This window comes from Saccopteryx bilineata, chromosome 6 (assembly GCF_036850765.1).
Source record: "Saccopteryx bilineata isolate mSacBil1 chromosome 6, mSacBil1_pri_phased_curated, whole genome shotgun sequence".
Taxonomy (NCBI): domain Eukaryota; kingdom Metazoa; phylum Chordata; class Mammalia; order Chiroptera; family Emballonuridae; genus Saccopteryx; species Saccopteryx bilineata.
Window position 1 is genome coordinate 133,606,358 of NC_089495.1, and position 12,981 is coordinate 133,619,338.

At 43.4% G+C, this 12,981-nt stretch overlaps 1 protein-coding gene across 4 annotated transcripts in view; it reads right to left on the reverse strand.

Annotated features, from left to right (window-relative positions):
* The window catches only part of NCAPG2 (non-SMC condensin II complex subunit G2), a 60,161-nt gene that overhangs the window by 8,138 nt on the left and 39,042 nt on the right, over window positions 1-12,981 (reverse strand). For all 4 annotated transcript variants that reach the window (XM_066236576.1, XM_066236573.1, XM_066236574.1 and 1 more), the window contains 8 exons: window positions 12,255-12,325; window positions 11,109-11,262; window positions 10,837-11,010; window positions 10,049-10,165; window positions 9,822-9,962; window positions 9,002-9,101; window positions 4,812-4,999; window positions 3,380-3,520 (listed from right to left, as the gene is read on the reverse strand). In XM_066236576.1, coding sequence (XP_066092673.1) covers window positions 3,380-3,520; window positions 4,812-4,999; window positions 9,002-9,101; window positions 9,822-9,962; window positions 10,049-10,165; window positions 10,837-11,010; window positions 11,109-11,262; window positions 12,255-12,325 — 1,086 coding nt within the window. The remainder of the gene's footprint in view (window positions 1-3,379; window positions 3,521-4,811; window positions 5,000-9,001; window positions 9,102-9,821; window positions 9,963-10,048; window positions 10,166-10,836; window positions 11,011-11,108; window positions 11,263-12,254; window positions 12,326-12,981) is intronic.

Sequence of the window (12,981 nt, forward strand, 5' to 3'; positions counted from 1 at the left end):
AGACTGGAAAATTCCTAGTTGTAGGGGCACCTGGTGCGCTGCCTGAGCAGTATTCCCTGTCCTCCACCCTCACCTCCTTCTCCAGCTGTAAAAATGAAAATGGTGCAGACATGGCCAATGGTCTGGACCCACAAAGGGGCCCTGCTGGGACCTCTGCCCGAAGGGTTCTGGAGTGAACATGCCCACCCATCCTATTTTTGCTCACCACTATCTTCTGCCTATTCTGTGGCTGCCTTAGGGAATTTCACCCAGGTATGACCAGACAGCACTCCTGATAAGTAAGCCTTCCATGTTTCTCTGCGGGGACTGGTACAGACATTAAAGTCAATGAGTACATATGAAATAGCACTATTCTCATTAAGTGCTCTACTACTTAAATGTTGTAAATGCATTTCTGATACAGTGAAACAAATGACTCCTGACTGGTTAACATAAAAATGTCTGGAAATTGGGAGCACATGTGAAGTACAGGTATGACCAATGCAGACTAGAGAACACTGAGTAGGTGCAGAAGCAGCACCCTCTGCAGGGAGACTGATGAGCTAAACTCGTACACTAAAATCTAGAGAAACCACGAAAAATTACGCTAACGATAATGTAAAGTCAACATAGAAGAGAGAATAGTAGAAATACTGATTCATCGAAAAATAGCAGAAAAGGAGGAAAAGTAGGGGGACTACAAAAAACAAATATCAAAATGGTCAACTTAAACACAAGTAGAGCAATAACTCCATTAAAATTAATGAATTTAGCACCCCAACTTAAAGGCAGAGATGATAAGATTATAAAACTGGATAGAAAAAAAAGACCCACATGTGGAGTCTGTTCTGCAGAATGAAAAGAACCAAAGCGAGTAGACTGCATGATGGCCGCGTTGCACAGACAGAGAAGAATCCCTCAAACAGACATGAGCCCTAGGGTGCATGCACCTCATGAAAAAGATCCCAGGTACATGGAGAGAAAAATCCACAGTGCTGACTTGCACTGAGGACAGACAGACAGACAAAATCAGTGAGAACACAGGCCAGAGGTCCACAAACTTTTCTAAAGTAATAGGCAAATAGTAAATATTTTCAGTTTTGTGAGCAAAACGATCTTTGCACCTACTCACCTCTGCCTTGTAGCAAAAGCAGCCACAGAAAATATGTAAAATAGGGTGGTTGTTTTCCAAAAAAACTTTATTTACAAAAGCAGAGGGGGAACAGGTTTGGCTCACAGGCTATTTACCAATTTATTTATCATTGTTAGCTATTTAGGAAGCTAACAATTAGCTGAAGGAATAAGTTCTAGCTTTTTTTCTATATATAATCTAGTAATTATTTTTTTGACAGAGACAGCGAGAGTCAGAGAGGACAGATAGGAACAGACAGGCAGGAAGGGACAGAGATAAGAAGCATCAATTTTTTTGTTGCAGCTCCTTGGTTATTCAATGATTGCTTTCTCATATGTGCCTTGACCCAGGGGACTACAGCAGAGTGAGTGACCCCTTGCTCAAGCCAGAGACCTCTCACTCAGGCTGGTGAGCCTCTGCTCAAACCGATGAACCTGCGCTCAAGCCCGCAACCTAAAGGTTTCGAACCTGGGTCCTCTGCATCCTAGTCCAACACTCTATCCACTGCACCACCGCCCAGTCAGGCCCTGGCTGGTTCACTCAGTGGTAGAGCATCGGCCTGGCGTGCGGGAGTCCCGGGTTCGATTCCCAGCCAGGACACATAAGAGAAGCGCCCATCTGCCTCTCCACCCCTCCCTCCTCTCCTTCCTCTCTGTCTCTCTCTTCCCCTCCCGCAGCCAAGGCTCCACTGGAGCAAAGTTGGCCCAGGCGCTGGGGATGGCTCTGTGGCCCCTGCCTCAGGCGCTAGAATGGCTCTGATTGTGGCAGAGCGATGCCTCAAGATGGGCAGAGCATCGCCCCCTGGTGGGCGTGCTGGGTGGATCCTGGTCGGGTGGATGCGGGAGTCTGTCTGACTGCCTCCCCGTTTCCAGCTTCAGAAAAATACAAAAAAAACCCCAAAACCAAAAAACCTCTCTTCAACTTTTAAGGAGGGTCTTAAATTCTATTAATGTTTTAAAATGTAGTTAATTTTTCTTACAATACAAAGTTTCTATAATATGTATCTACATTTATATACTACAGTGATATTCTCAGTCAGATTCTATCTTCTCTTGCTGAGACAATCCCTGTTTCAGGCCCTCCCTCAATACACCACGGAGTTCATGTGAAAAAACAGTACTTTTTGTTCTGAGTTAAATTATGACCCTGATTATATTGATCTTTCAGCATGTGGGCTAATCACAAAACAGGCTGTTGAGAGAAAAGTAGCCAGTTTTCTGGAGTAGGAATATCTGTTCAAGCTACAATGAGAGCTCATATTTCCTGGGCTTAGGAAAGAAGTCAGACGACTGATCTGTGGCGGCACAGTGGATAAAGCGTCAACCTGGAAATGCTGAGGTTGCCGGTTCAAAACCCTGGGCTTGCCTGGTCAAGGCACATATAGGAGTTGATGCTTTCTGCTCCTTCCCCCTTCTCTCTCTCTCTCCCCTCTCTATAATGAGTAAATAAAATCTTCATTAAAAAAAAAATTTAGCCCTGGCCGGTTGGCTCAGTAGAGCGTCGGCCTGGCGTGCAGGAGTCTGGGTTCAATTCCCGGCCAGGGCACACAGGAGAAGCACCCATCTGCTTCTCCACCTCTCCCCCTCTCCTTCCTCTCTGTCTCTCTCTTCCCCTCCCGCAGCCAAGGCTCCATTGGAGCAAAGTTGGTCCGGGCGCTGAGGATGGCTCTGCAGCCTCTGCCTCAGGCACTAGAATGGCTCTGATTGCGGCAGAGCGATGCCCCAGATGGGCAGAGCATTGCCCCCTGGTGGGCATGCTGGGTGGATCCCGGTCGGGCACATGTGGGAGTCTGTCTGATTGACTCCCGTTTCCAACTTAAGAAAAATACAAAAAAAAAAAAAAAAGAAGTCAGACGTATGCCACGGCGATGCAGGCACGACCTCACGATTCCAACAACGTGTATAGGAGTCGGGTGAGCCATGTCAGGTGAGCTCACACCAACCATTACTTTCACCTCATTAGCAGAGAAGAATCTTAAGAAATGTATCAACTCACTTAACTTCTAAAATATAGCCAGAAATGTCCACAAAGGAAAGGCTAGTTTGGTTTAATCAAGAATAACATCCTTCACCTATTTCCCATAGTCACATGACTCTAAAATCAGGCTACTGTGAGTTCCAGCAGCTGGAGAAGCAGACCCCCCCCCCCCCCCCCCACTAAACGGAGTTCTTAAAAATACCTGTTAAAACATAAGATACACTGATGGCAGGAAAGAGCACCTGAGACAGTCAACAAGAAAAACAGAAGTTTCGGGATCATAGACTTCACCTTTCGCAGTTGGTGACTTATCTCAACAACAGAGGCCGCCAACAAGGTAGAAAGCACACCATGGTGAACGGGTGTGTCCTCATGCCAAGACTGCACTGCCGTTATAAACTCATGCAGAGGGGTCTGGACAGAGTACAGGAGCTACGAGAAAGCACAGCAGCAGTTGCAGTGGTCAGTAAAAAGTCACTTTACAGTGAGCATTCCTGCGTCCTCCCCCAGCTGCAGGAGTCACTCGTTCTGTCTGCCCTTTATCACACCCACCTCTCCTTCCTGCTGTGGACTCAAAATCTTTTAGCACCACGTCTTCCGGCCGGAAGATGACAGACAGGGCAGAAGCACATTCACTATTACCTGCCCAACATTGTTTCCCCAAATGAGAAAAAAACCCTCCATGAACAAAAGGATCAATAAAGAAAGAAGGAAAAAGAGAAAAGGTGAAGAAGCATCATTGACAGTGAAAGCCGACATCAGCTACACATTCTGACGAAGCTGCTCTGACGATGGTAAGACTTGGTGAATACGAAAGTACGTCATATAAACAGACCAGACACTCGAACCCACTCATCAAAAACAGAAACATCTCCAATTAACTCAAATATAAACTAGGCTAAGGAAAATAAGGCCACCAACCTTCAATTACCCTATCAGCCCCAAACAGAATAAAACTGAAAGTTTTCAACATTTCATAAACATCCTCCCATATACAAGCATTTTTAAAATCTTCATTAAAATATAGCTCAATCATGGTTTTAATCATTAGTTAGAAAAACAATGGCCCCCTCCGATGACATGATTCTAGGAGTAAAGCAAATCTGGCACCTGGGTCACTTAACATCCAATCCGCAAAGGGAAGCATGGATCCTGTCAGCTCTGTGCCTCAACATCCAACCTAAGGAGCTTAGTATGTGGAGGGAGGGTCACGGTTAAGCTAAGATGGAAATTAGCATTTCATCAGGGAAAGTCTTTTCATCTACAGATAATCAAAATTAGCATTCTCAAAATATATTTTATCTGCAAAATTCTGTGAAATAGCAACTGAGTACTCAGTAGCCTATTGCGATTAGTTCTTTACCTACTATACTGTTTGGTAAGTGAGCTCTCCCTGCTGGCCTGGGACCTCAATGTATGAACACCTGTCCCAAGGGTGACAGTCAAACCCAGGCTCCAGGCCCACCCTCACCTCTCACCCAGGAATAGATATTACCATCTCACACACCAGTGTGTGCCACGCTATGAAGGTTAGCAAGCACACCTGAAGGATGGAGCTACCAATTATCTCCTACACTGCACTGCACCTAACCCAAAAGCCCAAAGACACAAGCAAGTGTACTACCAGCCTGTATGTAAGCAGACACACTTCATGCACCCCAGTCCGTTAGCTGAGTTTGTTCATCTGATGTCTAACGACCCCATCCTGTGAAGAGATGAGTACCCGCAGGCCTTCTTCCGGTTGCTTCTTAAAATTCCAGGCCATACACTCCAACATTTTCTGAAAAACTTTCTGGACCATACCAAACAGCATTGCAACTTCTTCGTCTGAATCTGTTTTCTGCTTTGAGGAACTTCCAGTTACCTCTTTCAGAATGCCAAGAAGTAATGAAACATAAAAGGATCCCTTCACTAGAAAGAAAATAGGAAAACTCAGTTATCTAATCACATAATTTAGTTGAAATTACTATACATTTTCACTTAAAACATGTGTATTATAGTAACTTTATAGAGGTTATTACTGGTAAGCCAATAGCAAGTTGAGCAGATTAATCTAAATTTTAACATAAATACAACTTGTTCCTTTAAATATAAAAACCAATACCTTCAATAATAGCGTCTTTTTTTATTTTAATTTTATTTATTTTTTTGTATTTTTCTGAAGTTGGAAATGGGGAGGCAGTGAGACAGACTCCCACATGCGCCAGACCGGGATCCACGCGGCATGCCCACCAGGGGGCGATGCTCTGCCCATCTGGGGCGTTGCTCTGTTGCGACCAGAGCCATTCTAGTGCCTGAGGCAGAGGCCATGAAGCCATCCTCAGTGCCCAGGCCAACTTTGCTTCAATGGAGCCTCGGCTGCAGGAGGGGAAGAGATAGACAGAGAAGAAGGAGAGGGGGAGGGGTGGAGAAGCAGATGGGCGCTTCTCCTGTGTGCCCTGGCCAGGATTCGAACCTGGGACTCCTGCTCGCCAGGCCAACGCTCTACCACTAGCCAACCGGCTGGGGCCAATAATAGTGTCTTTAACTGAGGCACTGAAAACCATGCTCTCTGTACATGTGAATGGTGTGGTTCCTTGGATACCCAGATTAGAGAATACGTTTTCTCACGTAGTAGTGACATTAAATCAATACCAATACCAGCTCTATAGTACAAAGCTGAGATGATAGCCCAAGAGCTTTCAAAAAATGACTTAACAATTTCACCAGCCACCTCTATTTAAATTTCTAACTCTGTAGTGTATTGGTTGTCTTTCTCTTCCAAATCATCACCTTCATGGCACTATTTTGGTAAAATGTTCTGCATGCGTGAACCTAATCCTACAACTCAGCCTACAGACCTAGAATTCACCTCTGTTTTAGATATTGTAAGCTCTACTTGAGACAGATAAGCTAACCTCAAACCCAAGTTTAGCTGCTAAAGTAAATAAAATAGTTGTGTTCCAGTCATGTTTACCCTTCAAGAAGTCTCTGGCACTACCAAAATCAACAAAGTTTCTAAAATCTTTGAAAACATAGTAGAAACTTAAAGAAATTCATCTCTTTTATTTAAAAGAAGGCAAAGGACACACACTTTCCACATATGTAAGTCATTTCAATAGAACAGGCAGGAAGGGAACACTAAGCCCTTGAAATAAAGTATAAATAGCTTAGAGGCAGCAATGTGCGAGATTACAAAACCCTGAAAATAGGAGGGTTTATCCTTATAGCTATCGCAGGCATGGGGACAACCACAAACTTAACTTGTACCTTCAATTACTGACAAAAATCTGAAAATTTTAATTCAAACTGATTTCATTATATTCAAGCAGAATGTGTCTTAGAATCAAATGCATATAGACCAGTGGTTTTCAACCTTTACACACCTGGGGACGAGTGAAAATAGGAGAATTATTTCAGGGACCACTAAGGTAGAAATCACTCTGAGTATAAGCAAATTCGACAAAGATCACTGGGTCTACAATCCTCAAATGTCAGGCTAGTTAACTCTTTCGCGGACTCACACAAAATTTCTGGTGGACTAGCACTAGTCTGCAGACTGGCAGTTAAAAAACGTATGGTGTAGTAACTTATGACAGATTCCTGAGAAATGTCAGAATTCACAACTGTGGAAAACAGAAGACAACGTTTCTGCTTCTCTGGAGCAAATCGGCTCTCAGGCAAACTGCTAGGCAGGGCATCCATCAGTCTGACACTGAGCACTGGCTCTTCGGTTCCCAGGGGTGAAGAGCTCAGGCACAGCTGGTCCTCCAGCTCAGCTGGGTGTGCGCTCCTCTGCCAGCTCCACGCAGGGGCCACGGTTGCCATCAATCTTACCTTTCCATTTAAGACAAAGTCCTATACAGGTATTTGCTCTAACTTCTATTAGAAAAGTAACCTTCCTTTAAAAGCACCTGTGCTACTTTTGCAAGGACTGTTGTTCCTTGGTGCTGTTATACAGTCCATCAAACAGGCATCCCAAGTAGCTTCCCATGGCCCATCACCGTCGGTGCCTGACTTTGCAGTGTGCATATTGTTTTTGAAACACATATATTGTGTTATAGCAGAAAGTTCTGCAATTCTGTAAGCTCAGGTTATGTGTAAGTATGGGTTATGTGTATACAAGGATATCTCTTCTGGAATACGCACTTTAGCCTAGAGAGAGCCATGCTTAATTATTAGTACTACATGGGTGTCTGGTTTTTTAATTAAAATGTTTTATTAGTTCAGTGAAGAGCAAATGTTAGATCTATCTCACTGAACTATTCAGAATGAGCATATAGTTGATTCTTTCCTGAGAAATCCTGATATACACAAACCTTTGTACAAATACAAATCATTTCAGTTTGGTTAGAGGTCACGTCAATAGCTTACCTGGGGGGAAGAGATACCTCTGTTAACTCTTTGTGATGAAACTGGCAACGGTCAAGATCTAAAATAATAGCTCCTCAGAAAGGAATATTTTATAAATACAAACAATAGATTTAGTCTTTGGGGAAAATAATCCCTAAGTGAAAAATGAAGTTTAAAAAAATACAAATTGCCTCATCACTGTTGGTAGAGTGGACAGTGTCGACCTGGAATGTTGAGGTCCCAGGTTCAAAACCCTGACATTGCCAGCTTGAGCCCAAAAGTAGCTGGCTTGAGCACCTCACCCCCTGTCAAGACACGTACAAGAAGTAATCAATGAACAACTAAAGTGAAGCAACTATAAGTAGATGCTTCTTACTCTCTCCTCCTCAAAAATCAATTTTAAAAAATCCAAATCATTTTTAGTGTTTTAGTGATTACACTTAAGTTTAAAAGGCTGTTTTCACAAATTAAAACCAATAATACTTGTTCTACTTAATATTTAGTCTTTAACTGTGGATATTTTAAACAAATAATGTATAATCTTTAGTTACAGGTTGACTTAAGGATGGTCATGGCAATCCAAGTGCCAACCTCCGCAGTAGAGGCACAAAGACAAAGACCCTGCAGGACGGGTAGAAAGACCCTCCAGGACTGTGTAACAGGAACAAGACTGCACATGGCTGATGTCAACTGAGCTACAGACTCAGTGAATCTAAATAAAAACACAATGTTGAATTTGCTACATGATGATCTCATTTTCAATCTCTTCTAGCAAATATCTAAGCCTAAAGAAATTTAGGCAACCAAACTCAAGTTTCTGCAGACCTCAGAAGGAAGCAAGTGCAGCATCAGGATGCACAGTGAGAACAATGCAGAGCCAGTTCCACACAGGACTTGGCTACCCAGCAGGGTGGGGATCGGGGGGTCACAGCAGCACTCTTCTGAACCTGACTGTAACCAGAGCTCCACTCCTGCCATCAAGTGACAGGGCTGTGAGAATGCGGCCCTGGGAACCCCAGATGGATAAGTTAGACCATCAATGGCTGGGATTCAGGCAGCTGGTCTTTCACTCACTCACTGAACACACTTCACTTAGTTCTGAGTGCTCAGCCAGTCTGGCACCAGGATATTAGTTCCCAGGGGTGACGTTGTCCTTGGGGTAATGACAATCTCCCAGTGGTCCTGAGGGGCATTAACCTGACTCACAGCCCTATGTGGCCAGGCAGACAACAAGCACTCTTTTGTGATCTTTGCTTTATGAGTGCAAGGAGGAAGAGATGGCATGGTGGCAAGTGCATGGGCCCACACATGATACAGTCAACCGACAATCAACAAATACAGAGAGGAGACCTTCCCCCAGGCCTCATCACAAACTCTAAACTTTCTAACATCTGATGTTAGAAATACTTTAGAACTTCCTGACTGCATCAACCTATAAACTCCCTTCTTGGTATAAGTTAGTTTGCATTATATGCCTGCCATTTTAAAGCGAGAATCATGACCAGCATAGTGAGGGAGAGAAAGGGGAACTGGTTTAGACTGTTAATTGTCCTAACCAGTCCTGTAAGTTATGATGCGTACCTGTGTGCATGATTCTAAGACTCCAATGCAAAAGCTGTATCTGAAACTTGCAAGTGGCCAGGCCGACCATAACAACATCTTTGCCCACAGCAAGGTAGGTCTGTAAGAGACAGATATGCAGATGTGACTCACCCACAAAGAACAGAGAAAGAAAAGAGGTAATAAATCTAGCCTGTAAAGTTTCTAAAAGCTGATGGACTACTAGTTAGCTCAGAGCAGATATTTACAAAGATGCTTTGTAAAGAAATTTTCATAAAGATAGATAGCAATTATTTTGTTTCCAAAAGAAACCTAATTACAGCCTGACCAAGTGGTGGCACAGTGGCTCGAGTGTCTGCCTGGGATGCTGAGGACCCATATTCGAAACGCTGAGGTTGCCAGCTTGAGCGTGGGCTCATCTGGTTTGAGTGAAGGGTCACTAGCTTGAGCCCAAAGGTCACTGGCTCGGCTGGAGCCCCCTGATCAGGGCACATATAAGAAAGCAATCAATGAACAACTGAGGTGCCGCAACAATGAGCTGATGCTTCTCATATCTCTCCCTTCCTGTCTGTCCCTCTCACTCTTAAAAAAAAAAACACTAATTCATTTTATGTCATTCCAGAAACATTACTGAACACCTATCACATACAATGTGTAAAATTACATTAAAACTATGCAGTTTATGCTTTTAAAAGAATAAACTCTAGATACTCAAATGGCACTGTAAGTATTAAGAAGAGCAGCATTACTGTCTAAAATTACAACTTTGAAACAGAAAATAAAGTCTTGAAGCAATTGACAAACCCCGCCTGAAGAAGGTCTTTGTGTTAAGAATTCTAACCTGGATAATCTGCTGATAAACAACCCTACGGCGCTTCAGATAGTCTTCCTCTTTATCTTGAATAAAAGATAAAACTTTGCTTTCCAACCAAAACCCGGTGTCTTCCAAAATGGACAGGTAAATTTCTCCTTCTGAACAGAACTGTCCAACAACAGAGAGACAACTTAGCAATGGAACAGGCCTTGGCGACATGCTTTTTGCTCTGGCACCAGGTGAGACGGACGCACCTTATACTGAAGATGGACGCTCAGCCGACAGTGCAGGTTGAAGGCTCGCAGGGCAGCTGCTTCACTAAAGAACTCAGCTTTCCCACCAGGCAACTGCAGAATTAATTCCAGATCGACCTGTAAAAGAAAACACCTGCGGCCACGTGCCCACTGACAAGTTGCCCACACAGTGTGTGTGGCCAGGATGAATGGCAAGGACAGGGGGAAACACCTGACACCCAGCTCCACTAGGAGAAGTGGCCCAAGCAGCTGAGGTGATTCCATAACAGCAAAGCTTTCCTTCCTCTGCCCTCTGCAGATTCTCCCCACTAAGTGATAAGCATGTGAAACCTTTGCCCCTGGAATCAATTCTGACCTGCCCTCAGTGAAGAGAGTAAAGACAGCCCTGGCAAGACACAGAAAACAACACAGAAAAGAGACAGAAAGGTAGTTTCCCAGGAACCATTCTCTATCCACAGCCTGGACTCCCTGACCGCACACCTAACAGGAGCAGTGCCCTGTCTGGTAGCAATGCAGAGGGAGAGACACCCCTCCAGGATGTCACAGGAGGCAACACCACTGGTGCCAGGGTACACTCCCCTCCTTTTCCTTGAACTCATAGGCAGCCCTATTTTCTATACCAGTTAGTCACCTGAGTTTGTGTTCTTGTCTGCCAACTGAGGGAAGGGACAAGATAGCTTTCTATTCCTTTCTAGCTGGAAAAATTTTCAGGATAAATATAAAAATTTTAGACCTTACATGAAGTCGCTGATTCCCATAGTGTCTGTACCTGTTCTGCACAAAGTTACCTTTGATGTTTCAAGTGCTTTCAAAAGGTGATTCAGTTTCTTCTGGGGAGCAGAGAGCAGGGACTCTTGGTTCTTCGGATGGGTCAGCAAATACTCTATGTAAACTAATGCCAAGTCGGGCTTCACGGGCCGTGGGTCATGGATTCGCACCTTCCGCTTAGATGCAGAGTTAGTCTGAGAGAAGAAGAGCTACAAACTGACACACGTGTCCCAGAAAGGCATCTAACAGTCACCCTCCCTAGCAGATTTAGAGAAACGTGATGCCAGCTCACCTTTCTTTGGCATGGCTCTTCTGGCAGCCAGTCACAGACAAGTTCCAAAATGTGTCCTACTTGTCCCCAGGAGCAAAGACAGTCTAACAGAGTGCAGAAGCTCCTGTCCACAGCTCCTTCCTCTTGGTTTCTTAATGTGGAAATCACACTGCAGCTGAAAATGTCAAATATAAAAAGACACTTCAATAGCATTTTCTTGCTTTTCTAAAAGGTGAAGAAGACAAAGAAGCTAAGAGCTGAGGGCACACTAGCCCTTCCTACCAATAGGACATTCTCCTTGCAGGAATAAATACACTGTCTCCACACCACAGGCTAAGTTCCAATACAAAATATTGAATTTAAAATCAGCTTTAGGAACATGAATGTTAATGCAGCACAGATCTAAGTGTTAAGTCATCAATAATAAAAGTCACATAAACCCCGCTTTCCGTTTCGTGTTATCTGCCAGACTCCAGAGCAAAGATTTGTAATTTGGGGGCAATAATTTTTCTTTAGCATCAAAACATTAATTTTACCATAAATATAAATAAAAATAAGTAATTTTTACTAAGCTAATAACCAATACTCTAGAGAAACACTGCCAAATAAAAAACATAATGCAAGCCACAAAAACAGGCCCCTACGTCATTTCAAATTTTTTGGTCATCACATTTAAAAAAAAAAGAAGAGATAAAATTAATTTTAGTAACGTATCTTATTTAACCCAATCTACCCACAATATCATTTTCAGATGTAATCAATAAATGAAACTACTGATGAGATGTGCTACATTTTTTTTTTACACCAAGTCTCCGAGTCCATGTGCATTCTGCACTCACAGCAGCTGTGGTCCAAGTGTGACAGCCATGCTGGCCAACACACCATGCTGGAGAACAGCTCAGCTCTAGCAACTCAGCGTGTCAAGCTTGACAACCTGACTTAAGGCTTAGAAAGCTCTAGCCCATGCTGCCTCCACCTGACTCCTGGGCAACTCCAGAGCCCTCAGGAAACTGCACCCTGCTAGCCCCTGCACAGCAAAAGAGAGGGAGGTGTGCAGGAAGCAGCAGCCAAGAACTTCAAGCTAAAGTTGACAGCCTGCTGAGTGTCAGTGATAACTAAGCACAATCACGCAGGGCTCCCACTTCACTGCTGTCCTGAACAGAGTACCTGAACGCAGGAACAGCAGAAGGTGGCATGAAGGACATCAGCATAAATAAAGGGATCTTGCAGCGATCATCCTAAAGCCATAAAAAGGAAGACAGAACAAAAGGGTATTTAAACACTATCACGTTCTGAAAGCCTCCCCCATCTAACTTCAAATTTTAAGGTGGTCCAGCAGGAGCTACAGTAAGTAACCCTGGCCATATTTAATGGGAAAACTTAATACCTAATGGGCATCTGTGTTTATCACATGAGATTGAGATAATACTGGTTTCTCAGTCCAATGTAAATATTTGGCTTTTAAATATACTAGTAACTTTTGACAACAGAGTATTTACTTTCATGGACAGGACAGTTTGCATTTCAGAGGCAGAACGCAGCTCAGAGGCATGTTGTCAGTCACAGAAACACAGCTCACATAAGGAGCTGTAGAAGAGCTGAGAGTACATTTTTCAAGAGAAGGTGATTCCTAAAACCTATGATCTTTCCTCATTTAGACCATGTTTTCTTTATAATTGGGAATAATTTGCATTTTAAACTATTAGTCTTATTTTCATTTGTTTTTGAACTATGAACTTCCTTCAGAAGTAAAAATAAAAAGTCAAGAAATAAGAAGACTTCCTTCATCCACACAGAAGTTATTACACTTGTAGTCCCTTCTTGCCCAGGAACAGACACACTGGAATACTTCAGAAATCTACTGCTATAGTGTGGTGTCAAATGTCAAAAACTG